This window comes from Notothenia coriiceps, unplaced genomic scaffold (assembly GCF_000735185.1).
Source record: "Notothenia coriiceps isolate Sejong01 unplaced genomic scaffold, NC01 NC01_scaffold00031463, whole genome shotgun sequence".
Taxonomy (NCBI): Eukaryota; Metazoa; Chordata; class Actinopteri; order Perciformes; family Nototheniidae; genus Notothenia; species Notothenia coriiceps.
The window spans coordinates 225,537-253,212 of record NW_011364164.1 but is presented as its reverse complement, the minus strand read 5'-3'; the positions used below and the strand labels follow the sequence as shown (position 1 = coordinate 253,212).

The 27,676-nt window shown below is 44.6% G+C and overlaps 1 protein-coding gene across 1 annotated transcript in view; it reads left to right on the top strand.

Annotated features, from left to right (window-relative positions):
• The window catches only part of camta1a (calmodulin binding transcription activator 1a), a 151,462-nt gene that overhangs the window by 84,629 nt on the left and 39,157 nt on the right, over positions 1-27,676 (top strand). The window contains exon 3 of the mRNA XM_010787918.1: positions 12,367-12,438. Within this exon, the coding sequence (XP_010786220.1) occupies positions 12,367-12,438 (72 nt within the window). The remainder of the gene's footprint in view (positions 1-12,366; positions 12,439-27,676) is intronic.

The following is a 27,676-nucleotide window of genomic DNA, read 5'->3' as shown; positions in this document are numbered from 1 at the left end:
TGCTTGTCTGTTTGGGCTGCCAGGTTGTACCTGTCTGGTACTTCAGGTACGCTTTCGCCCATGTATCTGTGTGCGCCTACAATTCCCATCCTCTATTTGTCTGCCTCCTTTATCTGTCTGTCTCCTTTATCTGTCTGCTCCCTAGCTGCTGCTCAGGCCCATAACAGCCCCCATGGCCTTCCCTCTACTACAGTTGAAATTACAAACCCTGGTCAGGCTCCCATCGTCAAACACCAAGCTTTGCTGGAATGTCAAATCATTTCACTCAGTCTGTCTCAGTCCCATTTTGATTTCTCCTAGTGTTGGTTTCCTTGGGGCTCTAATACTCACTGCCTCTCTCTTGATATTTCTTTACATCTGTGTGCATCTCTTTCTGATGAACATACGTTGCTTTAGGTACCGCTACCGCTGCACGATATGGGAAGAGAATGCTGTGCCTTTTTCTTGTTTCTCCAAATTATGTTCACTACAGGAAGACAATTACCTTTTTTTTTTATTCTTTATTTATTTGGGGTCACATTATAATACAAGTACAGTTTTTCAAATCATATATTTTTAGAGACCCGAAAGTGACAAATGAAATAGCAAACAAAATTAATCAAAATAAAATAAAAATGAAAAAGTACACAGGGGTTGTTTGAAATGGCAAATGTCTACACATGTATATATGAATACATATCAACATACATATATACATACAATACACAGACACACATACTGTACATGTGATCATGCATACACATCTATACATATACATTCAATCGGTGTATAGAAACACAGTCAAACAAGGGATGGTCGTTTTTGGGATATTTAAATATCAAATACCTGTTTTTGATCAACTTTTATGTAGCCAAAAATATTTCCATACTACTGACGTTGCAGTTCTTTGGCAACCAGATTTAATCTCTGTGTTTTTCTCCTGTTCCTTGCTAAATTTCAGCTTATTATGCGACGATTTCCCATCACACAGTTGCTGTTTCTTTCGCTTTGATATTAATTTGGACAGCGGATTTGAACATTGATTTTACAGGAAATGTGAAAACATTGCTCGAGTATAAAGGGATATTGGTGATTTGCCGATCGTGCAGAGCCCGCATTTTACTGAAAATGCAAACTCTTAATTTAGTTTAGGTCTTAGGAAATCAAACCAACCACGTTGCTTTTTTCTTTAAATTTGCAAAAAAAGTTTAGTTTTAGGTAATTAACCTTACATGACATGGCAAGTCCTGTGAGGATGACTTTTGCACAGGCTTTACAGTATATTTGACAGCCCTAATTTAATGTATTTTGTCCGGTTCTTTCTTCTCTCTCTCCTCTCAGTGGTTATCCTCACATGTAGCACAAGTGCACCGCTGTGTCCAGAAGTGTTTCTGTGAAGCCAGAGCGAACCTCCTTCTTCCAGATTAGAGCTATCGTAATTAATTAAGAGTGGAGGGAGTATAGAGGACTTTGGCCATATCAAAGCAGCAACAGGACACAGAGAGACATTTTGCATATGAGCTATGGTGGAGGAAGGAATGAGGGAAGGAGGGGAGGGGGGGCAGCGAGGCAGCCATGGTGAAGTGGGAGGATCAAAGCAGAGGTTGGTGGCAGACTGCTGTCCCCTGCTGTGCGGCTCAGATAGAGACAGGTTAGCGCCACAGGTCCCCTCAGTGAGAGGGGAGCCAGGCACGGGGCCAGGCAGGGGAGATGCATGAACAAGCCAGCTTACAAACATCTCATAATAACTCAGGCAGAAGAAGCTCTCTGAATTAAAGTGTCACTTTTCATTTGCTTTCCTTTCCCTCTTTTTGGCTCAGTGGCTGATTTTTCTCTCTCTCTTTCTCTCCCGTTCCCTCGTTTTGTCTGGCTACCCCACCCTCCGTAACCAACCACCATCCCTTCCTCCTCTTCATCAGAATCCGAACATAACATGGACTCCCTCAGTTGCCCTCCCCACTGTCTTCATCACAGGGATGCCCGAGGGCTCTCAGGCTCCTCCATCTGCCTGCTGTGTGTCTGTGGCTCACCCTTTCTTTCTTTGCTTGTCTCTCTGTCTGTTTGTGGCAATCCCTGTCTCTCCAAATCCATCTTTGGTGTGTTTGTTGTGTCTGTCTGCAGGGCTCTCTGTCTCCCAAAAACAAGTACAGTCAGAAATATGAGCAACGTTTTTTGCCTTTATTTCCATCTGAAGTGGAGTACAAATTAATTATTATTCAATAGTGGACATGTCTTCATATTCTAGCCAAAAAAGTACAAACTTTTTTCAGCACTCCAACAACATTTTTTCAATACTGTTTATGCCTAAGTACCTCTGGTTATATAAAGTGTGTAGCTGACTGCACCAGAAAAAATAAACATTTGTTTTCAGTGTGATGACTGGGACCTTTTCCTAACCTTGATATGCCCAAACTCAAGGGTATGTGTGTTAACAAAGAATTGGGTCCACAGCCAGCTTTTTTATTATTATTGTATTAAATGCTGTGTTGATAGTTTATTGAAGTCACATACTCCACAGAGGATATGAATATAACACCTGGGTGAGCTTTCTGCAGTTTCAGTAGTACCCCCCATGATCGATGTCATTACTGCCATTGTTCTCAATCCAGCTAATCCGGCCGCTGAGCCCGAATGGTTAAATTGGGTGTGCTAGGGGCTGAGTGGGGGGGCTGAGGAGAGCGGGGAATAGAAGTGCACAGAAGCTGATGAAGGTTGTTGCCACGCTCTGAAGTGGAGTACCATCTTCCCCGCAGTGTTGGGAGTGGATGGGGGCAGCTATCAGTCTCTAATTGGGCACTGAGGGCCATAATAAAGAGGTTCCACAGTACGGAGAAATAGAATGAGAGAAAGACACAGACAGTATGGAAGGCCAAAGAGGGGGGTGAACCTGGTGCGCTTTAATGCAATGCGTAATGGCAGGTGTCGCTCTGCCTAATTTCACGCCTCTGTGAGCGAATGTGCAACCAGACGATCGCCACTTCCAAGCCCGCTCTCTTTCTCCCTCCCTCTCTCATTTTCACTCTCTCTGCCTTGTCGTATATTCGCTCGCGGTGATGTGTTTGTCCTTCCACACGACTGTGATTTGGCCTGTTCAGAACGTGGACTTTGGTTCCCCTGAAACCTGGAAGTGCGTTTCGGAAGCTCCATGACAGGCTAAATGTGCAGCATAAGCACTAAATAGAAGCATGGGGACATTTAAGGAAGCACGAGGGCCCGCCTCTTCCATCTGTCACATCCCGGCCATATGACGAGGAACGCTTGTTCTTTTGCTTCTGTCAGTAATCCAGCCTGTTGGACTTTCTGCCAGAGGGAAGAGGCGACAGGAGGGGAATGGGTCAACCAATGATGTGTGTGTGTGTGTGTGTGTGTGTGTGTGTGTGTGTGTGTGTGTGTGTGTGTGTGTGTGTGTGTGTGTGTGTGTGTGTGTGTGTGTGTGTGTGTGTGTGTGTGTGTGTGTGTGTGTGTGTGTGTGTGTGTGTGTGTGTGTGTGTGTGTGTGTGTGTGTGTGTGTGTGTGTGTGTGTGTGTGTGTGTATGTCACAAATAGGGACTTTCAGAGTGTGACACGGGGGCAACCCGAGGCAGCAAAGACGGAAATGCTTTCTGAAGCCTGGTGCCCTGCCCAGCTTCTTGTATGACCCTCTGTTGTTCCACAAACCTCCCTACCCATCCTCATCCTCTTACCCTTCTCTCCTTCTCACATGTCCTTTACCCTCCTCTCCCCTCATCACTGTTCTTCCCTCCTCACCCTTTCTCTCCCCTCCTTCCTGTAGTCTGTGTTTGTGTTGGGAAGATTAAGCTGCTCTGACAAAGCTGTGTTTACAAATATGCAGGCAGAGAAACAGGCCAAGCGACGCTGAATAGGAATAGAATACAAATTGCTTTTTTATCTCTCTTAGGGCCAGGGCGAGAGAAAATGTGTTTGCGATTGTTGCTCCTCCGCCTGTGAAGGATAAAGCCTCAGTACTGGGTTTGGGCTCCCTGTTAGCATTCGTTCTATCCTCTCCTCTCTCTCTCTCTCTCTGTCTCTCTCTCTCTCTCTCTGTGTCTCTCTGTCCTCCCACTCCCTTTTTCCCCCATGCTCTTTCTCCTCTTTGTCTGCTCCACACTCTCTGTCTCATTCTCGCCGTCGGAATTTTTTCCTGTTTTCTCGGTAATCATATCTCCTCTCCTCTCTTCTCTCCTCCTTAACTCTCTCATGTCTCCCTGATGCTTGCTCCTCCGTCCTCTATATGTGCACATCACTCCGTCTCCCATCACCTCGGTCCCTCAATAATTTTCTCAATTCCTCTATCCCTTCATGTTTCCATACAAGCTGAATATCTCCCTCCTCTGCTCACCCTCTCCCTTTCCCCCTCCATCCATCCTGTTTCCTCTCCTCCGCTCAGTAGGACTTGTCATGATTTACAGTCTCTCTCAGCTCTTCCTTGCTCACACCGGAGATATTGGAAATTTGGAGTGCCTATAGATCACGGCAGGAGGAGAAGCCGTGAGCCTTCGCTAATCAGCCCTAACAGAACTGTGGAGCATTACAAATCTGAGCTCTCTCTTACAATTAGGCAGCATGTCTGCCTGGCATAACCCACGGCAGGGAGGCTGAGCCTGTGATGTCATCTTCAGCAGGTCTCCGCCGTGTGTGTGTGTGTGTTTTAGGGGGAAACAGTGGGTTGGACGGTTTGCTCTCATTAATGCAGAGGACGTGGTCCCCTTCTCCACACAGTGCCACTTTTATCCCTACCTCAGCTAACACAAGGGAAGGTTAATGGGCGGTCATACAGACTCAAACAATGCCATATATGTTTATTAAGCAGCAGCAGTCTCACCATGTGAGGCTTTTTTCAATGATTTCATTTGGAATACAGGACATGACCCAAGGAGCTCAGTTTTTGAGGGCAATGTAAACAAAAAGGATTAAAGATACATTTTCTTTATACCTAATACATATTGTAGTGTCATCTGTTCTCTTGCATCTTATCCACATCCATCCCTGTTTCAATGTTGGCACACGTGAAGTCATATCCAAGCTCTGTGTTGTTATACTTTTGGCCCTTCTCCAGCAAATGCATTTGGGTTTGAGTAAGCGCAAAGGAGACACCGGCTACTGGAAAGTCTTTCTAGACTCAGCTGTTTCCCACCCACTAAAAATGACAGCTAAAACCTGACCTGTGACCCTTTGTCTTTAAACTCAGGCACGATAAGCTGATTGCAGTATCCATTACTCCATCTTTTAATGGAATGAAGTGCCTGTCTTGGTTGATAGCCCCGGGCCCGTAATGCAAACAGATGCTCATTACTCTTTTTACTGCGAGACATTTTTTACATAGCGATTGTAGACAGGCAATCTAGAAGTCCACTCTAAGGTTAGATGATAAGGAAATGGTGCCTTGAGATAATGACTGGTTTCCATTTTCCATTTTACCTTTTTACATATATACTTAACATCCATTTGTAACCTGTGATCCCTCACATTAGGATAATTGGATGAACGCCTCACATGGACTTTTAACCCAAGCTATTTTGCTTTATCAAGATGCAGCTGACTTAAATTTCCAAAACAGGCTATTACAATTTCAGAAAGAAAGACTCGACTTTGGGCTAATTCAATCTGTAGTACATCTCCAAAGTAAGGCCCTTTTTTTATGTGTCGGGCAAAGTCAGTTGAAGAGAGGAGAAAAGATAAGAAAAAAATATGACTTGAGTTTGAGGAAAGTGAAAAGAGAACCTTTGCTACGCGGTCTTGGCCTCCGTCATAGTGTGGGTACTATAGAAACACAGTTTGACTTTTGAGAAGCTGACAGTAGCGCCGCAAGGTTTCTGAGTTTTGCTTTGTTGACAGGCATCAATGTGTTGACCCCTGTTGTAGGCTGGGGCCAAGGCAAGGCTTTTACTGGCTCTTTGTAAAGTATAAAAAACAGCCTGATGTATTCACTCGTCCAGTCCTTTCCCCTCTCCTTTTGTGTTAATGTTTTTCAACGGTCGTGTTTAAGTGAATACGCCTTTTATACAGAGCGACATTCAGTAGAGACGAAGCCACAGCAATAGAGAACTGGTCAAGTGTGTTCATTCAATGTGTTTATGTATGTACCCTCTAAATGCATTTGCCACAGAACGCTGTTAACCAAAATGGTATAATGTGCCTGAGGTCTGATATGCAGACACAGATGGTGAAGTCTATAAAGCCTATACATTATGACATGACTCCATCGTTTTACTCTTACACCTATTTACAACTTTTGGTATCAATTAATCAATAAACTTAGAGAGAACTATACATAAATGCATTTGACTCTTTCTGCCATATTTACTTACCCATACTTTACAATCACACACAGGTCAACGTTCTTATTCTCCAGGCGTATGTGCTTTATTGTTATTTTGCAGGCGTGACTTGGCATACAGTAAAGCGTGTAGATGTGTTTGCACCTTTGTGTGTCAGTGTGTGTGTGTCAGTGTTTGGTGGCATGCCGTAGGCCCCGTGCCACCCTTCCATCCCATTAGCTGAGCCCAGCCCCTGCCGATGTCTGCTTTAACCTTGGCCAGCGGGCTGGAGGAGAGGGAGAGTAATTCTAACCTTAAAAACCTGCTGATTAAAGCTAGTTTGGTGGAATTCAATTCCACTTAATGCCTTTGGCCGTGAGCCCAGCTGGCTAGCGTTAGCATCAACAGACACCATGTCTTCAGTCAGGGAGACAGACGTGCATGGGCATGTGCATGAGTTTCCTCTGGCATGTGCAAAAAAACCGGCTGTAAATCCAAATCCCGTCGTCTTTCTTTCTGTATTCTTCTTTTTCGTCCTCTGTCTCTTATTCCACTCTCATCTCTCCCTCATATAGGCCTACCAACTTCTCAACAATCCTCCTCCCTGAAATGGCTTTCCTCTCTTTCCTCTCTCAGTGCTTTTTGTGTGGCAAGTGGTCAGGGCTTCCTCTCCAACTGCCTCAACCCTGTTATTGTTTTCCTCTTGAACTTGATGTATAGCTCTGTTTACCCGTCCAGCGTGGCTAATTAATTCTCCTCCTCAGGGCCTGTTTATCAACTGTTTGTGTCTATTTTACAATGAGTTTGCTATTTTTAGAGCTGGCCATTTCCATAACACATGCATTTTTCTAGAGCATCATTTGTATTGCTTTGTTGAGGAATTTAGTGTTGCTTTTCTTCTTTTTCTTTTCGTCAGCTCGGGCGTAGTCTGCCAATTCATTTTGTAGCCCGTTCAGTTTTGACTGATTTAGAGGCTGCAGCTGGTCCAACGGAGAGGACCGGGGAGATAAATCTAAGCCTCTTTTGATTTATTATGTATAATGTCTCATCAACCGTTGCTTAAGTCTTCAGATGCACTGAAGAATTATACTGTTACAACTTTACAAGTAGTGGCTCATTTAAAGGGGTATAAAGAAGAGGAATCTTAATAGAAAAAGCAAAGGCTGGCAACAAAGCCCCAGTCATTGTGCCAGCCATACAGGAGCTGTGCTTTTCTGTTTAAATCCAAAAAATGCACAAGAGATAGTTTGTATTATGGGCATTCTGGGCATAGTGCCACCTTACCAGACACTACAGATAATTAGATTCCCGCTGAACGATTGGAGAGAGCAGAGCAGAGCGGCTGACTGTAAAGGCAGCAGGTGAAACGCAGAGCATTTTGGTATCAGTCGAAAATGAGCTCATCCTCCAAACTGGAAGTGGCACTTTTCAGCCGTACGTCATCTAATCACGTCTGTATAGAGCCAGAAATCGCTGGTTGATCAATAGTCATCATGGATGCTGTCAATGACCAGAGTAGCTTGAATCTTGCATGGTCCATGAATCTCTATTGAGTATGGATTTTGCGCTCCCTGCTCGGATGGGGTTTGATAGTACGGCCTGATTGGCTGCTGCCTGAACTCTTTATGCTGCTGCGCCCCGGGCTGAATCACCTGCCCTGGGCGTTCATGTGAACAGACATATAAAAACATGCACAAACAGTAGTACACACACTGAAAATGATGCGTTCCCTCTAATGAAGCAGTGAGCCAGACGTGACTTTACCAGTTGGATGTCCATGTCGACAACTTTATAATAGTGCAAAGCAAGCCACTCAATACAGCGAGTGTTGAAACCTTTATATGAGATCAGACTTTAGATTATTTATATACAGGGTGATGAAATGTGAGAACAAACGTTAGATAAGGAATCGTTAATGGACACACAAGTCATTCATGATTTAATGAGAGAACTATCTATTTTTCCTGGTACTATGATTGACTTTAACTGGGGTCTAGGCAGGTAGGGTGTCATTTAAAAAATAAGGAAAAGTGGATTCAAAATGCCAGGCATGTTGCCCATGCATGCACCGTATTGCTGCGTGTGTTTGTGCATGTGTGTTGACAGATATCAGACAAACTGACAGTAAGACGTTTGCATCACTGCAAGAAAACAGCAAGTTGCCAACATAAATAAGGTGCCACGCTCTAATTAGGACTGTCTTCACACATCATTATGGTTTTAATGAGAGAGTTTCCCCTCTCTCTCAGCCTCACTATAACGGCATGTCTGTTTGCCAGTTTTGCCACCACAGACTTTTTGCATTTTGCTAACCCATCTAGCTGTGCCTGACACCTGTCATCAATGATGGATGAATGTAAGTGAGGTGTCGCCAGGGCAACTGGCAGGCAACTGGCAGGCCAGGGGCAGCGGTGGCCTCTCGAGGCAGGACAGGTACCGGTGGTGGCCCTGCCTTTATGTGAAGGCTTTATTTAGGCCAAACTGTTTATCACTGCGCTGTCTGGCCTGCTGGCCCCGTGTGATCTGCGATCGGGCTCCACTCAGGACCGCTTTAAGACCCCAAGTGGGGGCGTGTTCAGGCCAGACGATAATACCCTCTCATTGGGCAGAGCAAGAGTTTCATTGCCTTGGCCGCTCGCTTGAGTGACAACACCAAATGAATTTGCTGCATCAGTGTCTGACTTTGGAGGACACACGTCGCTGTAACTCTCTTTTCCTGCTGTCTGCAGTGACAGCGCATGAATACATTATGGCTCCCTGTGAATACTCCTATAAACCGTTGTGTGTCGTTGTTCAATTGTGTCTCATTTGCACCCCAAACATTAGACCAATAACAATTTCACATCTGGTAATGTTTGTGTATGTGTGCATACTCGGCACACCTATTTGTTTGTTTTTCGCAGTTTTTGTGTCGGCACTTCAAAATTACACACTGGGAATCTGCACTTTTAATGAGAGAATATGTCTGTATGTGTCTATAATTACAGTTTAATTGCTTGCCCTGTGATGTGCTGTCATCTGTCACAGCCCAAAGACAGCAAATAATGGTTCTGCTGTCGTCACTCTGTCACCCAGACGCTCAGCATGCAGAGAGCAGCAGAAACACCAGTAACTGATATGCGTCTTGAATTACTGATAAGCGCTGGAGTGTGATGAGCTTTGTGTATGTGGGCGTGCTTGTGCTATCAAAAGAGTCTCGGCCAACCTTTCTATCTCGGTCTATTATTATTGTCTGTGTACATACAGTAAGGGGGCCTGCATGAGTGTGAAAGTATGTATGTGAGGTTCTTTTAATATTTCTGTGTTACTGAGTGAGTGTAGTTTAGTGCTTAAAAACTCATTGTCTAATTCTGTGTGTATGTGTGAGTGGGTGGTAGCTGGATGGAAGGGTGAGGGTGCACAAGATTACGTTTATGTGTGTGTATGTGAGTTTGAAGCCTACTGTATAACGTTACTGACGGGTGCAACAGTTGTGTTATGCTTTAAGCTGCTTGTTTGTCTGGCACGCTGCTTGGTGTGGTTGAGAAATGGAGTAAACAGAGGGAGGGGAAAGCAGCCTGGGGGCTAATTTATTCAACCTCCAGTGGCACTAGTCACAGAGGCCTGTTGCACTGGCCCACCTGTCAATCGTGAGGAACATGCCATCGCCTCATCCAGCTGCACACAGCCACCACGGCACACTCATAGTGGGCCAAGCGCTTTAGGCTAGAGCCGCATTAACCATGATATATCAATAAACTCTTAGTAATCAGAATTAACAAGACAGCCAGTTTATTTAGCACATAAGTAGCATATTAAAAAATCTGGCATTTTCTCTGGCAGTGAAAACAGAGCGGGAAGCCTGAGTTATGAAGGGTGGGTATATGTCATCCCCTCTTTCTCCCCCTTCATCTCTAGGGCTGCTATTATTTAAAGGCACGAAGCCCCAAAAAGTGATCTTACAAAAAAGGTACTGTTTTATCTGTGTTTAGCTTTTAAAGTCAAATATTGAATTGGCAGAATGTCAGCATTTCTGTTTGTAAGCATCTTTCACAAAAATATTGCAACAGCATAAACAGTTCAATGCCTTATAAGCCGATAACATATTGCATCACAACTGCCTATTTCCCCCCCTAAAATGCACAAAGTATAGTTTATGACACAAATAACTGCAAAACCGCACAGGAGAAATGTGTGAGCTGCTAGCCGTTTTAGTTCACTGTAGTAATGTGATGTTCAGTGTGCTGTGGGAGTGGGAGGCAGAGTCTGTCCGTTGCCAGCTTGGAGTAATGGATGGTAGAGCTATGGGAGAGGGAGGAGGCATACATCCTATTTCAGACAGCTGTAATGGATGAGTCTACAGCAAAAAAATAAGAACGGGACGAAGTCTGCATGCTCTCACTATCTCAAACTCACACGCAGAGTTTGGAAGCATAGAAACCGGTTCACAAAAGATGCAACCGGAACAATGGAACACCTGGAGAAAGAGTCGAAGCCGATGTGACTTTTGTTGTTTTTTGAAATTGGTCGTAAGATGTCTGTGAATGTATTTGAACGCACAGCCATACATATACTGTGTGATTTGTTCTTTTTTACCTCTGTAATGTGTTTCTCACCATGTGCCCAGTGTGGAGCTGTGCAGTGGATATCTTGTGACATTAATCAGGCAGTTTGATGTGGGTGTTTTATACAGACTGCAGGCTCTGCTCTTTTTAACTAGGCTTTAGGTAAACAAGACTGGCACATAACACATCTCGAGGCACATAGTCATCACATGGTCCTCAAAGCAATGTAGCCCAATGGCCCGGTGCCCTCCATCCCTATTCCCTTCCCCCATTCCTGCACCGTTTCCAACCTCCTAACCAGTTCACAGTGCGAAAGGAAAAGCGCCTTAACTTATTGAGCTTCAGAATAATGAACCTTTGTCATGACTGTACATGCACACCCTCTCGCTAACAGTGCGTGTATCACTCCAGCTTTTATTTCTCCTCATTTCTCAACAAACAGTTATACCAAAGTGGATTGGAGTGAAGCTCAACCCTCCGACCTGCTTGTTTGATTTATTCCTCGAAGAGCCCAGCTCCCTTTCTTAAGTGCAATCCACCCTACCCTCACTGTTCTCAAATATTGTATCGCACAAAGATGACAGCCTATTTCCTATATAAGGTGGGGGTTTGGGGTTTGGGGGAGAGTGCTGTAGATTCTTGTTGCGGCTGTAAACAAGCAAGAGCAGGCTAGCAATCCCTCTGGGTCACCTGGGAGCTGGGGCCCAGGGTCTCCGGGAGAAGGATTGAGGAGGAGGATAAGTGCTGCCTTGCTCCTGTTCCTCGCTGCACGGTGCTTTGTTGCGTTTGCCTCTGCTGCCGGCTGGTGAAAAATGTCTCCTGGCCACTCTGCCAGATACCGGGAGGCGTTATCGGCCCTTTCTAGCGCTATCCAGGGTAACGAGCCCCCAGGCCCAGTATTATCTGTTTACGATAAGGATATTAATAACACTGTGCTTTAGTTATGTGCAGGGGTGCCCTTTGGGGTGATGGAGGGGGGGGGTCGGACTCTGTAGCACCTGAATCATTCTGTCAGGGGCTCTCTCCATGCGGGAAGGAAGGAGTCATGTGGGGATGCTGGGAGAACGGTGCTGAGGGGCTCACCGGTTAACCCCCTCCACTTCCTGCTTCCAGGTCACAGTCTTTGTTTCCAAGAACAATAGCTTGACCATCTGGCAGCAGGTCAATGTGGGACACTAGGTCACAGCTGTCCTGCTCCACCTGCAGAGGTGGAAGAAGTAGATCTCTTAGGTATTGTACTTAGGTAAAAATAGAACTACTACAGTGTAGGAATACTCTGTTACGAGCTTTTGGATTTACTCTAGTTGTAACTAATTGAAGTATTGATTATATTTCACATTATTAATCAAAGTCTGCAAAGTAACTAAAGGTACTAAATAAACTTAGTGCAGCAAAAGTACACGATTTACCTCAGAAAATAGTGGTGTAGAAGCACAAAGTAGCAAAAACTTGAAAATCACAAGAAAGTACCTCATGATGGTACTGAAGTACAGTGCTTGAGTAAATGTACTTAGTTACTTTACACCACTGTCAGCCTGGTGTCTGTACTCTAGTCTAATGTCCTCCCTTGTCTTCTTTTCTTCCAGTGTCTGTATGGCTGCTACGTCCACTCCTCCATCATCCCCACCTTCCACCGCAGGTGCTACTGGCTGCTCCAGGTAAGACCTCCTTTTTCTCTTTTCTCCACAGTTAAGGACACTGAGTTTTACTCTCAAACTCTCCACAAGAACTTGAATGAATTGCGTGATATCAGTTTCCATTTAACTGAAGCATTTACCTTTGACAGCCGGCAGGCAGACATCAACCTATCCCCCCTCCACCTCCCTCTCTCTCATCTCCTTTCTCTCCTCAGCCTCCATTTCCCTTATCTCTCCCAGTCATTCACTTTTCTGATGGCATTGCCCATACACGCCGTCCAGCACGAGGGCGGTATCTCAGTTTGCTAAAAGCTTTGCCATCTCCCCTGTCTAACAGCTGCGGTGATGGGCAGTAAAAGCGTGATGGAAGACGTTCCCTGTACAGTAGAGTGTGCTTACAGTGGATCGTCAAGTCTGCAGGATGAGAGTGGTTGTAAATAGTATTCCTTTGATCACCCCCCCGTACATCTCATCATTCTCATTTAGCATGGCAGCTATTATTGTTCGAAGGTGCCTGATACGTACATCCATTCACACACACACCATTTTAACGGTGCATAAAGCACACATGCAGAGAATAAGGGTGTGTGAAGCTGCTGCTATTTTTGTCTACCTATCTGTCGTTCTGTGTATTTGGGATAGATACGCTTTGGCAACAATGCTGCCTGCTACATTTCTCTAAGTTGTATTTTCTGTAGACAAAACTGTTGAGTCACAACATCCCTGCTGTACTAAATAGACCCAGAAGGCAAATTAATTTGTTGTCTAACCAACCCCCCTCACAATGTCTGCTAGCAAAAGAGGAGAGTAGGCCGGTTGGGAAAAGGCAAAAGGGAAAAACTGGCCTCAACAATGTTTAAATACTAATCAAAATAATTAGAGTGTTCCCACAGCAAACAAAAGCTTTCAAACAACAACATTTTATGTCTCTCCCGCTTTCTCTGTTGGCTCTGTGTGTGTCACAGGCAGTAGTAACAACACGAGCTGACTGAAAGCTTGTCGTTTCCTTTCTGTTCTGAGTTCTATCAGCATAGCTTCTCAGGTTATTTCCTCTTTTTTTTACCCAAAGGATTAGAGGTACAGTGTATTGTTAAAAACTCTCAATAATGAAATCAAAAGAAACAATGGTGTGTGGAGTATATCATCCTCAGTCTGTAAATAACACACAACACGGTGGTTCATGTTTAGACCTGGAGAATGATCAGAAGAAGCTCTTGTTCTGGTGAGGCGTCAGATCATCTCTAATCTGCTTCCATTTGTAAACTCTCAGGGAAATCTTGTGTTGATTTTCTGTAGTCATTTTGTGGTTGCATGAGGAGCTCCCTTATGGAATGGGTTCACATATCTTCCAAGTCTATCTTAATACAATACTGACATTCCCATATGTGCATTGCAATACTGGATGCTGTAATCATTCCTCCTGTCAATACTGGCCAAGAAGAAATTCTCTTCTAACATCATTTGAATGCAAGCGATGATTTACAAATCCACAGTCTTTCTTATTTGCACAAATGATTTCTAAACCTCCCTCAGTTAAAGGTGGGGTAGGTAGTTTTGTAATTCCATGGAATATAACAAAAAGGTTAACTCGAGCCGGTTTCTCAAACTTACCTACCCCACCTTTAAGTGTGCAACTTCGACTCTTTCTGGTATGAACATTTCTTCTTTTAAAGGGGCCCTATTGTTCAACCGCCCAGAGATGTCCAGCCCCATAGCCTATCACTTACAATGTGTTGAGCACTGAACAACAGAAGTACAAGTCTCACATTGTGATGTCACTGTGTTACAGAAGTAAACAAAGGAATCCAATGGAGGCGTTTCAGGCAGGGTGTGTGGAAGAGAAACTCCCTATGTAGGGAACTTATATAACACACTACAGGAAAGGGAAAACCCCAAAAGGCTTAAAAGTCACCAATTATGCAAAATCCACTTTTATACATCAACATGTGTCCCCTCTGTGTAAAGAGATTCTGAACGTTTCAGGAACAAAGACCCCCTCTCTTTTTGTCCTNCCGCTTATCCGTGGTCGAGTCGCAGAGGTAGCAGTTCCAGCAAAGAGCCCCAAACGTTCTTTTCCCTGGCCACATCAACCAGCTCTGACTGGGGGGTCCCAAGGCGCTCCCAGGCCAGCGAAGAGATATAATCCCTNGGGCTGGACATCTCTGGGCGGTTGAACAATAGGGCCCCTTTAAAAGAAGAAATGTTCATACCAGAAAGAGTCGAAGTTGCACACTTAAAGGTGGGGTAGGTAAGTTTGAGAAACCGGCTCGAGTTAACCTTTTTGTTATATTCCATGGAATTACAAAACTACCTACCCCACCTTTAACTGAGGGAGGTTTAGAAATCATTTGTGCAACCTACCCCACCTTTAAGTGTGCAACTTCGACTCTTTCTGGTATGAACATTTCTTCTTTTAAAGGGGCCCTATTGTTCAACCGCCCAGAGATGTCCAGCCCCATAGCCTATCACTTACAATGTGTTGAGCACTGAACAACAGAAGTACAAGTCTCACATTGTGATGTCACTGTGTTACAGAAGTAAACAAAGGAATCCAATGGAGGCGTTTCAGGCAGGGTGTGTGGAAGAGAAACTCCCTATGTAGGGAACTTATATAACACACTACAGGAAAGGGAAAACCCCAAAAGGCTTAAAAGTCACCAATTATGCAAAATCCACTTTTATACATCAACATGTGTCCCCTCTGTGTAAAGAGATTCTGAACGTTTCAGGAACAAAGACCCCCTCTCTTTTTGTCCTGATCCATTTCTATAAAAACCTGTCTGAAAGTGAGCTGATCAGATTTTGGCCACTTTATGATGTCATAATGATTTTGTTGGCTTGTGTAACCATTAGCCAATCACCAACCAAGGTAACCCCCCCCACCTTGTCACCTGAATCTCCTCCTAGAGCACCATTGAGTTCTTTTTAACCAAATATCTCTCAGAGGGGCGTGGGGAGGGGCTCCTTATTTTCATCTGAAGTAACAGACAGAGAATCAGCACTTTTGAAACAGGGCTGAAACAGAGGGGATTATGGGATGCTGCAATGATCTGTTTGGGATTTGGAGCCAAACACTTCAGAGACATGTTTTGTATATATCTGAGACCTATAATAAAGTAATGTAAAACAGTATAATAGGCCAGGGGACCTTTAAAAAGGCCTCTTTAATCTTTTCACGTCTGATTCCTGATTTTAGCCTTATAGTACAGAAAGAGGAATGTGAATGTTGTCTCCCTACATTGGTATTGCGTTAGTAAAATATCTATACACGGCCAGTATGGACAAGAAGCTTTGATGAATTACTCTAAAAAGGTACATAATGGGAATTCCGGTTTATTTTTAAAAGTGAACCCTTTCCTTTGGTTGAGTTCAGTCCTAAAGGAGGAACACCACTGGGAAGTAAAAACATGTTTACACACAGAAGGTGAATAATGCAGAGGGCTTGGGTCAACCAGGGTCACCGGCTTTTTTTAAACTACAGCCCTCTTTTCACTCTCCCTCTGCCTGTTTTAGCACACTCAAATAAACACTCATAACACTTTGAGGAGTTCACTGACTTTTTGTTGTCCTGTTACTGCGGAGCATCAGCTAAGAACAACTGTGTTGTTGAATCCCTGGCCCTTCAACTCTGTCTCGCACTCTGCTCCGTAGATCTCCTACATGTCTCACAGGTACCAGCTGTGAAGATTCCTCTGATTCCAAAAATTAAGAAAACCTTCTGCTGTGCAACAAAAAACATTTACTCACAACCTAGTGTATTCTTTGACACTGAGATTTCCTGGAACCCCAGATTTCCATCTCTTTTCAGACGGTTTATTGCAGAACATCTGTGCTGAGAGGAATGCACCATGACATCAGAGGTATCAGATTAGACCACTTCAGGGCAGACCCCTACAGATGCAGATAGACCTTCAACACCTGTCCCCTCAAGCCAATTTCATTCAAACACTCAGCTCTGGTTAAAACAGTCTCTTTCTTCCCTTCTCCACCTTTCTCCAGTCTCTGAACCCTCTGTCCCTGACTCCCTGTGTACCATTTGCTGTGTCCATATGAGATTTGCAGGCAGTAGTCTGTCAACAGCAGAGCAGCAAGGAGACTGGAGCTCCCAGAGCGGCAACAGGGAAAGGTCACCAGTGAGTGAAAAATGTAAATATTCAGCCAACCAGCAGCCACAGTCACGGAGAGACAGGGATGAAAATAACTCCTATTACACAGCACCGACAGGGAGGGAACACAGAGGACAGAGAGGGTAGACACAGACTGTGAATGAGAGAGCAGGGAGATGGACACAACTTTTTAAAAGTTAGGCTAAAAAAAAGCTGTGGAGAAAAGATAGATTCAAAGATGTTTTAAAAGAACACACCGCAGAATAGAAAGGGGACTGTGCGTGTATTTTTGGATGTGTGTGTGCAAGAGAGGCAGAGAGTGACGTTGGTGAAAGGTATTTTAAAGGGGGGTTAGCCTGTGGGTATGTGCCACTTTATCCACTCTTTATCCACTCTTTATTGAGTCAAAGCCTGGGTAATGAGACAGGGGACACGATGGAAGACCTGCAAGGGGGGTCCTCTCTAACTCCATTCATTTCCTTTTGTTCTTTTCACCTCTCACTCTCAATCTGCTCATCCCCACCGCACTACCTCCACCTCTCTATGGCATTAGACCACTTTAAAATGTCTGGCCCATCCCCGCAAATGGCTGAGACTAAAGAAGAGTACCACCACAGTTATCTGGGGTTGCAGACAATGAATCCAAATTGCTGCTGAGACAGAGAGTTGCCCCGAGCGGGCTGTGTGGTTTGTCACTCAGAAAAAGTTCTTATTTCGGTGGAATTGGTGAGAAGAAAATAGAGCTTTTTGTTAAACTACGGGATATTTTTTAATGCTGTAGCAAGAAAAAACACAAGTCCCTAAATCATCATAAACATTAGGGCTGCACAATATATAGAACAATGCGAAAACACAGCTGAATACTGCGATAAAAATAATACTTGTGATAAATGATATTAAACTCAGTTCTGGATTGTTGCTGCAATCAGTGTACTGCTAAAATACAGCATATTGCTTATTGAATGAACGAAGAGAAACTTATTTACAACATATTTGTATTGAGCAAATTGAAGATCGAACTGAACACAAAGGGCACCGAATACAAAAAGATTGATTGTAACATTTTCTGCTAATGCTCTCTTTCAACTTATCACTGAGTGCAGCAATATAGCAGTCTTTAGCGATGTGTTTATCGTGCAATCTACTTTGTAAATGCTGTCAGCTGGAGTATGCATAACCAGATACTTAAAAACAAACTTCTATTAGTACTCAGTCGTTCCATCTTCAAGCTGCCATGGCACACACACACACACCCATTGACACTGAGGATCTCTCCTATCCTGGTGGCACTGATTGATTCTATTGCTCCGTGTCCCCTTCTCTTGTTTAGTGCTAATCGAATGTAATTCCACGCTTGCGCCTCTCCATCAAATCAGACAGTGGAGTTTGTGCTGGCCGACGGGGGGCGACAGAGGTGGGGATAATTATGATATTAATACGGAGGGGGTCTGAGGGGAAACTTCATTTGTCCTGCTGCCTGCCACGAACACAGAGAGGGGTCAATAGCCTTTCCCGCTTTTCCTACTTTAAAGAGGAGGAGAGAGGGATGAGATAATGAAATGACTAGTAAGGCAGCAGGGAATGCTGACGCCGACCTTGTTTCTTCACAGCTATCACTTTCTCCCTCTTACCTTCCTTGGCTTAGGCCACTGTGCTCTAGTCTCTGTCTCACAAGAATACATTATTAATATCACCATTCACTGCAGTTACATTTTTCTTATTACATTAGTCCTTCAGAGTATAATGACTTTGGAAGCACTTGAATTAGTGTGATGTGGGAAAATGAGTTCTCAGTGTTGTCCCTGTGATCATTCCAGCACTGTTAGACAGTCTTTCAGCTAGTTTAATTCATGGAATAATTCAAAGGTTACTTAATTGGACAGGCAGAGTGATAACTGTGATTTAAGACAACCTTGAGCAGTGTAGGCTCTGCAGGCGCTGTCCATGGCACTAAAATACTATCTTCTAACCTTTAAGACTGTTCAACACATCAGTCTTTTATTTCTGATTTATCCAAAAACACCCATTCCCTTTAAAGTCCCATGTTATTCACATCACAAACTCGCCAGACTCCAAAGATCAATACACCTGGGCACTGCTGTCAGCGCGTCATGTGCAGAGCCTAACATGTACTCAGCGCCATCAGTCGGGCCAGAGGCCTCTCTCGCCCTCTAACTAATTGAATTGGAAAAGTTGAGTAGCTCCTTTGCTGCAGTGATCCGTCATAGGTCGGTGTGCAAGCAGGATACAGTAGCTACAGACCCAGAGCCTCATGCCTGCAGGCTAAAGGCAGACAGATTGATTCTTTATATCTACCAGAGTCCTCTATTCATTCGGATCAGTTTAGCTGCCTCTGTGCTGAGCACTGGGAGACAGGTGCCGGATTCAGAGCGGCTCAGGTGATGTGTGATGACGGAGCAGAGCTGTCAGGTCCAGATTCACATCAGATACGTCCAGACTATGCAAGGCTACCTAATGAATATTTCACTGAGATAAATCATGGATGAGCCTGGGCAACGTTCTGTTGATTTCACTGAGAGGGTAGAGAGGCAGGAAAACCTGGCGAGGTTTTGACTAGCTGTCTACAACCTCAGGGCAAATGGAGGCAGTAGAAATATAATTGCCTTTAGCTATGCAGGCTGTTGTTTGTATCAAGTGGAAATGCACCTCTACAGAGTATCAGATCAGATTTATAGCATATGAATTTGACTCCTATCACCTGACATTACTGTTCAACTCAATACCTCAACACCGGACTGACAGGATAACTAGGGGCAGTATATGCAATGTGAGGGTGCATCTCTATATCTGTCAGCCTGTGTGTGTGTGTGTGTGTGTGTGTGTGTGTGTGTGTGTGTGTGTGTGTGTGTGTGTGTGCGTGCGTGCGTGCGCGCGTGCGTGCGTGCGTGCGTGCGTGCGTGCGTGCGTGCGTGTGAAGTTTTTCCGATCTGTTTCTGCGCTATGGTGAGAGACCACGATGCTCTCAGCAGCATGCTGCTGCTGGCAGGCCCCCACTCTCTGCCATGAGGAGAACAGCTGCTTCACGATCATGTCGGGGTGTGAGCCGTGTCCCCGTGGCTCCCCTCATCTCCTTCGCTTCTCCTCCTTCTTGTGTGCAGTTACTGTACACAGAAATACTGCCTCTTAAGTTTACCCTATCCATCTATTCAACTTATAAACAATAAAACATGTGCCTCTCTCTGTAATCACTTTTCTTATCCTTTGAGCACCTCTGTTACCCTCAGAAAGAAAATATAGAGTTAGTTTTCAAAGTAGGTCCCTGCTCAAAACAGTGACGCTGGGGCTCCTGACCTCTAAACAGATTGAAGGTTACTTTGGCGCTTAATTAATGGCCCCTGCTGGAGCGCTCTCTCCCCACATGAAGAACGAGAGAGAAGTTGAGCTAAACCCCAGAGGCGCACAGAAACTCCTCTCCTCCTGGCAGACTGATCTGTTTCTCAGTGCCTGCGACCTTTTCTCTAGTCCCGTCGCCTAGCCCACCAGCACGGCCAATTATCACAAATCCCCCGCCGCATTTGTCTTGCCATTTTCACTCTGCGGCCAAACAGGCGTGCATGGCCATACAATCATGCAGCCTCCTAACCAGCCTCAGCCCAGACGCAGAAACAGAGGCCCACAACAGGTATGTGGTGCTTAAATAATTCAGTTTTCCTGAAAGGTTAAAGCTCTGCCAGGAAGGCAAATTGACATTCATCTTGCTCCAGAGCCGTGCGCACCACTTCAAGAAGGTGCCTCCATCGACATGTTTACTTTCGATGACTTCCAGGATTGTTATTGACACCAAAATGGGGTTTCAGTAGAGCCCAGAGAACTGACTTACTAACCAGAGCAGGAATCAAATGACTGAGTCCCTTGTCGCTGATGCAAGCATTGAGATTAAAATATCTCTAACGCTGTAAGCTTATCGAAGAGTATTGCAACCAACCTCCATCCTGATTTGATATTACCCCTGTTGTACTCTGTGTATTCTCTCCAATAGTCTGTTGCCGCCTCTCTTATATTAGACAATAAGTGAGTCTCTGTGCATAGTGTCACTAACCAGGCTTAAATGTGTTAACATCCTGCCTGTGTGTGTTAGAAAGCAGAGGAAAATAAATGCTCCACACAGTGTGTTCTGTGCTTTGCCAATCTCTGTGTCTCCACTCATGTCAAGCCACAGATCTGATGTCACTATGGAGGCTCAGGCGTGATGTACACGCATCTCCCAGCTTCCCAGAGAACACTGGTCACAGCTAATGACCAGAACTGTCCGATTTGTCCTGCCCTGATTACTCCTCTGAGCCCCAATTAGCCGTGGATGAGGGCTGACATCCCGACACGATCTCTTGGATGTGTCATAGTGGTAGAGATAAGACGGGGAAGGAAAGGATAGAGGTATGTCATGTTCTTATATGCTGTATGTCAGGGACTACAGATGGAAATTAGCTCAAAGCTAAAATCTGGCATATTTACACTTGAAGCATTATTAAAGTGTTCATTAATGTGCATTGTCCCTATTCAAATAAACGAAAATAAAATAAAGAGGGCAGAGAGGGAATGTGTGTGTGACCGAAGAGAGGAGCAAAGGGGAGTCTGAATGAAAGCTGTAGTAATATAGAGTCATTAACTCTGCATTCAGTCAGATATCGATCTCAATTCCCTTTTAACCAGCTACCACTCATCAACATACAAACCAACAGCTCTGATTGCAATTTCTATAATTGGCTATTTCATTGTGAATATCTATCTACCTTACGCTGCAGCTGGTCTTAGACAAGCAGATTTCTCTGTGGGTTAGGTATGAAGAGACTAAGGACTGTTTGTGGAAAATATATAAGACAAGAATAAAGTATTGGGCCAATGTGGCTAAATCAATTTATTAGTAGAGGCTAATAGTGAAGTTCTGTGAGCCTCAAAGACATTTTTTTATGGATAAAAACAATTTCATTGCTTTCCCTAATTGTCGATAACAATCTCTGTTATGCATGTTGTTTCATCTGTTTGTCTTCGCTTTATACCCTCTTCATTTTTCTTTCCTGTTCTGACCCCTACCCCCCTTCCCACCGCTGTATCTTTCTTTATTTCTCTCTGCCACTGTGTCTCCCCAGGACTGCTGAGCTTTCTCCCCTCTGCAAGTTTTGAGAGAAAATCTCTCTCTTTTTGTTGGGCTTGTTCTCATTCTCTCTCAGTAGGGGGCAGTGGAAAAGTAACTACAAGGGCACATAAAGCCTTCAGAGTCAAACCAGACTTCTTTTAGTCTTTTTTGATCTGGATAGATGTCATATTGAGTACACATGACTGGGATGGCTCTGCTCCTATCTCCGTCTGCACCGCCTTTAAAAAAAAGTCGCCCACGTAAACCTGAGAAGACACAGAGATTGAGAGGAGGAGGAGAGAGAAATGTAGAAGGGTAGGAAGGAAACAAGAGGTGGGAGGGGCGGGGGAGGTGCTTTGAGAATGGGGGATTAGAGTTAGAAGATTAGGGGTAGAAGATGATATCATTTGGTAGAGATGAGCGGGAGCAAACGAGCAGCGCAAATCACCCGACGTTAACGAGCTACCTCGTAAATTACTGCAGCCGAGTGTGTGCTTGCATCTGGATCTGGGTAGAGCTGTGCAGTGCAAGGGAGGCATAACGCACGTCTTAATATTATTTACTGCCCCCTCCCAATTTATATTGGTTGTCTCCTCTGGCCCAATATTGGCCTCCTGTGGCAGCATCACAGGATGTTTCCTTATTAATAGTGGGAGGTGTTAGTCAGCGTGAGCGCCCCGTGGCCCGTCCAAACCCTCACACAGACTGCAAAGGAAAGACTCCCCTCCACTTGTAACCCAACAGAGGAGAGCTCAACTGCAACAAAAAAATGTGCTTCCCAGTAGCCTTCTTAGATAACTAAGATTTGACAGGCTCTTCCTCATCTCCCCATAGTGTTTACAATGTGTACCTCCTAATACAGAAACTGCAGCAAAGGGAGTTATTTAATGATATTAAAATGTTGATTTTCAATGAAATGTGATTTTTTTTTCCTTGGGTGAGTTAAAATTCCTTAAACCACTTAGACATGTCCAGCCAGGAGTGCAGATATTCAGTTAAAATGATCGTGTGTTTAAACCTGCACGTTTCAGACTGTTCTCTGTGTGGAGCAGAGTGAGGGCGAGAGACGAAGTTGTGAGTGTGGCAGACAGTTGCTCTCTTGTTGCGCTCTTAGGTAGCGACAGGAGGGCAGGGAAGAGAGGGAAATATACATTTCTATTTTAGCCAGGAGCACAGCAGCAGGAGAATGACTTGCATTGGCTGGGGTCTAAATATTACATGACTTCCTGATGGCAGTGTGCTGTCTGAGGCGCTGTCTGGCCCGGTATTAACCTGTCCGGATAAATCAGCCGTTTACCCAACTCTGTTCTTCTATCCAAAGTACATTTCATTCTTTCTTACCTCACTCTACCTTTGTTTCCCTTTTTTTTCTGTGACCCACCAGCTTCACCTGGTTCTCATGCACCATTTCAATGTGGTGCGGCCCACTTTGTGTGTGTACAGTGTGTATACTCAGAGTTACTCTGTGGTCCTCTGCCAAGGCCCCTAACGTCATATGCAGCCTGGCAGGTGACAAATAGTTTTTTAATTGCTTGCACCAGGAAAATCATTAGTCTCTTTCCTTTCCTTGCTGGGACCAGGCAGGACGTGTGCGCAATAATAATAGCCTCAGTCCCATTTCCCGCTTCTCGCTTCCTATTTTTAGAAAAGGTATTTTAAGGCCCGCTATGTGTATGCCTTTGTGTGTGTGTGTGTGTAAATGTCTATGTGTGTTTGTATATTTGTGTGTGCAGGTGTGTGTGAGTCCACAGTGAGGGTGGGCTAAATGGTCCAGGGTTGCTTTCCTAGTCTGTGACGGAGGAGAGAGTGTGTTTGTCAACCCTGTTCCTGCCTCATGAGAGTTTTTCTTATTGCTGTTGCTGTACCCAAGCCCCTGGGAGTGTGCTGTTAGTCTGTGTGTGTGTGTGTGTGTGTGTGTGTGTGTGTGTGTGTGTGTGTGTGTGTGTGTGTGTGTGTGTGTGTGTGTGTGTGTGTGTGTGTGTGTGTGTATAAACAGGCTGTGTTATCCAAGCCAAGCAGCCCTACCCTGGCAGTACTGAGACTGGGGAGAGCCCATCTCTTTCCAGATTCATCTCTCCAGCTTTGTTTGACTAAGTAGTGCCATGGTGTTGGTGTTGGAGAGGGCTGGAGTGGCAGTGGCAGCGGCAGTGGCAGCGTATGCGTGGGTTGCCTGAGCCAGTGGGGCTTGGCACTGAGAGGCAGCATATGTTCATGGCCAGCTTCCTTCCTCCTCTCCCATCTTTCTCCCTCTCTCTCTCGCTAGCTTACTCACGATAACCCTCAACTCCCCCTCCCTCCGCACGTCCTGGTATCACCTGTGGGGAGAAAGCATAGCACAGAGATCAAAGGGCTGCCGGGATCCCAGAAGGACAACCCACCATGTCTCTCTAATGCATACATCTTCACAGACACATACACTCCTCTTTGTCATTGTGTCACTTGGCATAAGATCAGAGAATATCCGGTGCAGCAGGTGATAAGTTGTGGCTGTGAAGAGGCTCTCTGCTTCAGTTTTGATGCCTTTCCAAGGGTTGGTCACCAGCACCTTGGCCTCTCTGTGCCCTACATAAACACTGGCTGTTATCCAAGCATGTCAGAAGAACTCTTTCTGAATACTACTGACTAAATGGTAGATCTGTAACGCATTACTGCTGCCTAGCAAAGGGTTAACTCTGTCCCAACCAGCTGTTTCAGCCTTTCACACCTTCTCTCCTGCTGCATGCTCTCCTCCCTGCCTCGTGGACCAGTAAATGAACACTCATTTGCAAGTTAGATAAATCCTTTGAATGTATTATTGATGCAAACAAATTAGCCTGTAGGCCCCAGACAATACCTAATGGAGCCTTGGCTTATGGGTGAGGTGGTTTCCAAGCGAGGGCAGTGTCGATGTTCCAGGATTGATGCCTGCTCTTCTGCCCCGTAATTATTTCTCCTACAAATTATTCAGCTTTTCTGATGCAGTTGGGGTTTAAAGCAGAGCTACTTATTGCTGCCTGGCCCCACCAAGCCTCATTCATTAGTTAATAAAGAAAGAAAAAAAAGACACAGTCAATTAGATAACCGGGATAAAGCCACCAAAATTAGGGGATGTTTTATTATTCAAGTTTATGCATGCTGTTCGTAATTCACTGGGGTTTATGTTGGTGTTGCTTTTTCAAGGATATTCCCTTATCTTGTTGTACACAGACGCATCCACACATTTTAACAGCCTTGTATAAGCCTTCTCACGTATTTACAGCGACTCAAACTGACTGCCTTTCCAATATGGATGGACACATACACACGCAAACAAGCACATATACACTCAGAGAACATGTGTAATGTATGCTAGTTGGCAAAAGCACTGTAGAAGCAGAGGTTGTAAAACAATGAGAAGAAAAGTGAGAGGAGATGAGAGAAAGAGAGGACTACCGTACTGTCCTCAATGATTAGGACCCAATATTGATCAGAGGAGCGAGGGGAAGGCAGGATGAGAGGTGGAGGGAACGAAAAGGCCCCAGGGCTCGGGCCCCAACTCTCTAGTGGCCTCGACTCTGTTCCTCTCCTGCAAGCTGGCCAAGGCCGTCGGGAGATACATCAAAGGGTCTTATCCCTCCCTCGGTCCCATATGCATACACACAAATACATGTATTAATGTATGCTCCCACATTCTTCTGGCCTTTGAAAACGGCTCTATTTGATGACATCACTTTGTGTTACCGTTAGACATGCTAAATTAAAGCTGATGTGTTAAAGAGCCTCTTATTCTCACATGATGGTGTGCTAGTAGTTAGTGTCACTTTCTTTAACATTAAAACTTCCCTTATACTTCCTTCCCTAACCCTGTATACTCAAACTTAAATAACTCAAAGGTACCTGCCGTTTTTGATACAGTCATTAGGTGTCTCCAGCCTTTCAAACACAGCTCAAAAAGAGGGATAGTGTCAGTAGTCCAGAGTTGCAAGTCTCCAGCGTGGCAACAATCAGAGAAACCGATCAAACAGTCACACGCTCACAAAGACACGGCATCAATCAGCTGGTCATGATGGTTTGTCTATATTCTCTCCACAGTATTCAGTGTGTGCAGAGGAAGTACTCATTACTCTGTGCTCTCTCAGGGCCAGACCTGTGTTAATGCATTTTTTCCTCTTACTCCCTTTTTTCTCTCCCCCTTTGCTCCCTCTGCCTGCTTTTAAGCTGACTCTGAGCTTTGGCAATCTTCTTTGCCTTTCGATACAGATCAATCTCCATCTTATCTACAGCTCTTGAATCATAAACATGATAGGCTCAACCTTGACACTGAGGTGGCGAAGGTGTTGGTGTAAAGTGCCTATGGAGGTTTGTTGACGCTGGACTTCAATCAGTCCAAAATTATTTGAAAAAACCCCTTGATCTCTTCCATACACTTAGAACCCCCATCATGCACAGCTTTCACACTATCTCAGCAAGAGACAAACCCCGTGTCGCATGCCATTGGTGTGCATGTCTGTATGTGCAGTGACACACATCTATATGAAGTTTGGTTTTGTCTGCGTGTGATGTATTATTCATAAGAAGACACATTCATCTCAGTGAGACACCTCAAACAATTTGGAGACGTGGTGTGCTTAACGGCTTAATGTAGTTGCTGCAATTTGGCTCTCCTCTGGCTGATTAACACCGGCACTCCAGTCCTCACTGTGCTTTGCCTCGCGAAGGATTAGGAGTTATAGGAAACATGGCTTCCAAGGGAGTTGATGAATATTTCCCTACATTTACCTGTCATTTCCTGATTCGAACATCATTCAGAATACGCAACCCCATTCAATTTTCTGTCCCTCTGTTTAGTCGCTATCAGAGGAAGCTCAACAGAGCCGAACACAAACCACTTTCAGGGGGAAAGGAAGGATGACCTTGGATTGCTGTGAATAAAAACTACCCCACTGTCTCTCTGTGCGACTGCAGGAAACACCACTTTTTCCTATTTGACTTCTCTTTTTTGTCCTCACCTACATTTTTGCAAAACAGCAGGTCAAACTTTTACTGTGTGTGTGTGTATGTGAGTGCTGCCAACAGTAGAGCAGTCAGCAAAGTGCCACCTCAGCACCTGTACTTAAATGATTAATACCATATTGATGGTCTCAATTAATTTCCTATTACACCACCAGAAGGCTGCGGTCGCTCTGTCTCTGTCATGGCCCTGCGCTTGTTTTTGGGAAGCCTCTTTGTGGCAGCTGCTGGATGGAGATAGCATGCTTCTCACTACCTCACACTGACAATTTTACAAACAGATGTACCAAACATGCACACACACTAGTATCTTATGGAAACACACACGCACGCTATTACACGCTGCTTTGCTCCACGCATGAAACACAGATAAAAGAATGAAATGCCACTTTCTTTGTGTTGAATCTTTTTAAAGGGGACTTGGTGTGTTTTATAGTTGCAATGTTCTGCAATGATCAAAAAGCTCCGTAGAGCCCCAGAGATACAGCTACGCCTCTTTGTACAGGGCTCTGCAGCAATTTTACAAACCAATACTCTTACCTGATTGCAGAACCCCCCGTGTTTTGCATTTGAACCCTGTGTGATACGCAGCGATTTGTTTTAGGCCATTTTATAAAGCCTATGCTCTGGTTCTTGCGTAATCCCCACCCCTGTGGTGCTGCTCCATATTTGTAACTGAGTGTAAGACACTGATGTATTCCCTTGATGATCTCTCTCTGAGCTGTGATTTGATAACAGATTCCCATGACCTTAACTGTCTGTGGACCTGCTCTGAGGATCATCTTGCAGTCAACACTGCCCCTGTAGAGAGGCTAGGGAAATGCTCTTGTTTGTCAATTAGATTGGCAGACTTCTGATGCGTCCTTTTCTCTTTCTCTCTTCATAACATTCATATCCCATTCACGACATCTTATCACAGACCACCCCGTACTTCACCCTCTAAACCCCTTTATCTCTCTAATGTTCACTGTTAATCTTAACCTCGTTTTTTTCCATTCGGTCGTGTGTGACAAAATCACACTTTATTTAGTTTTCAATTTTTCATGTGGACCCAATACAATACACCATTGGTTGCTAGGAGACCATTTCA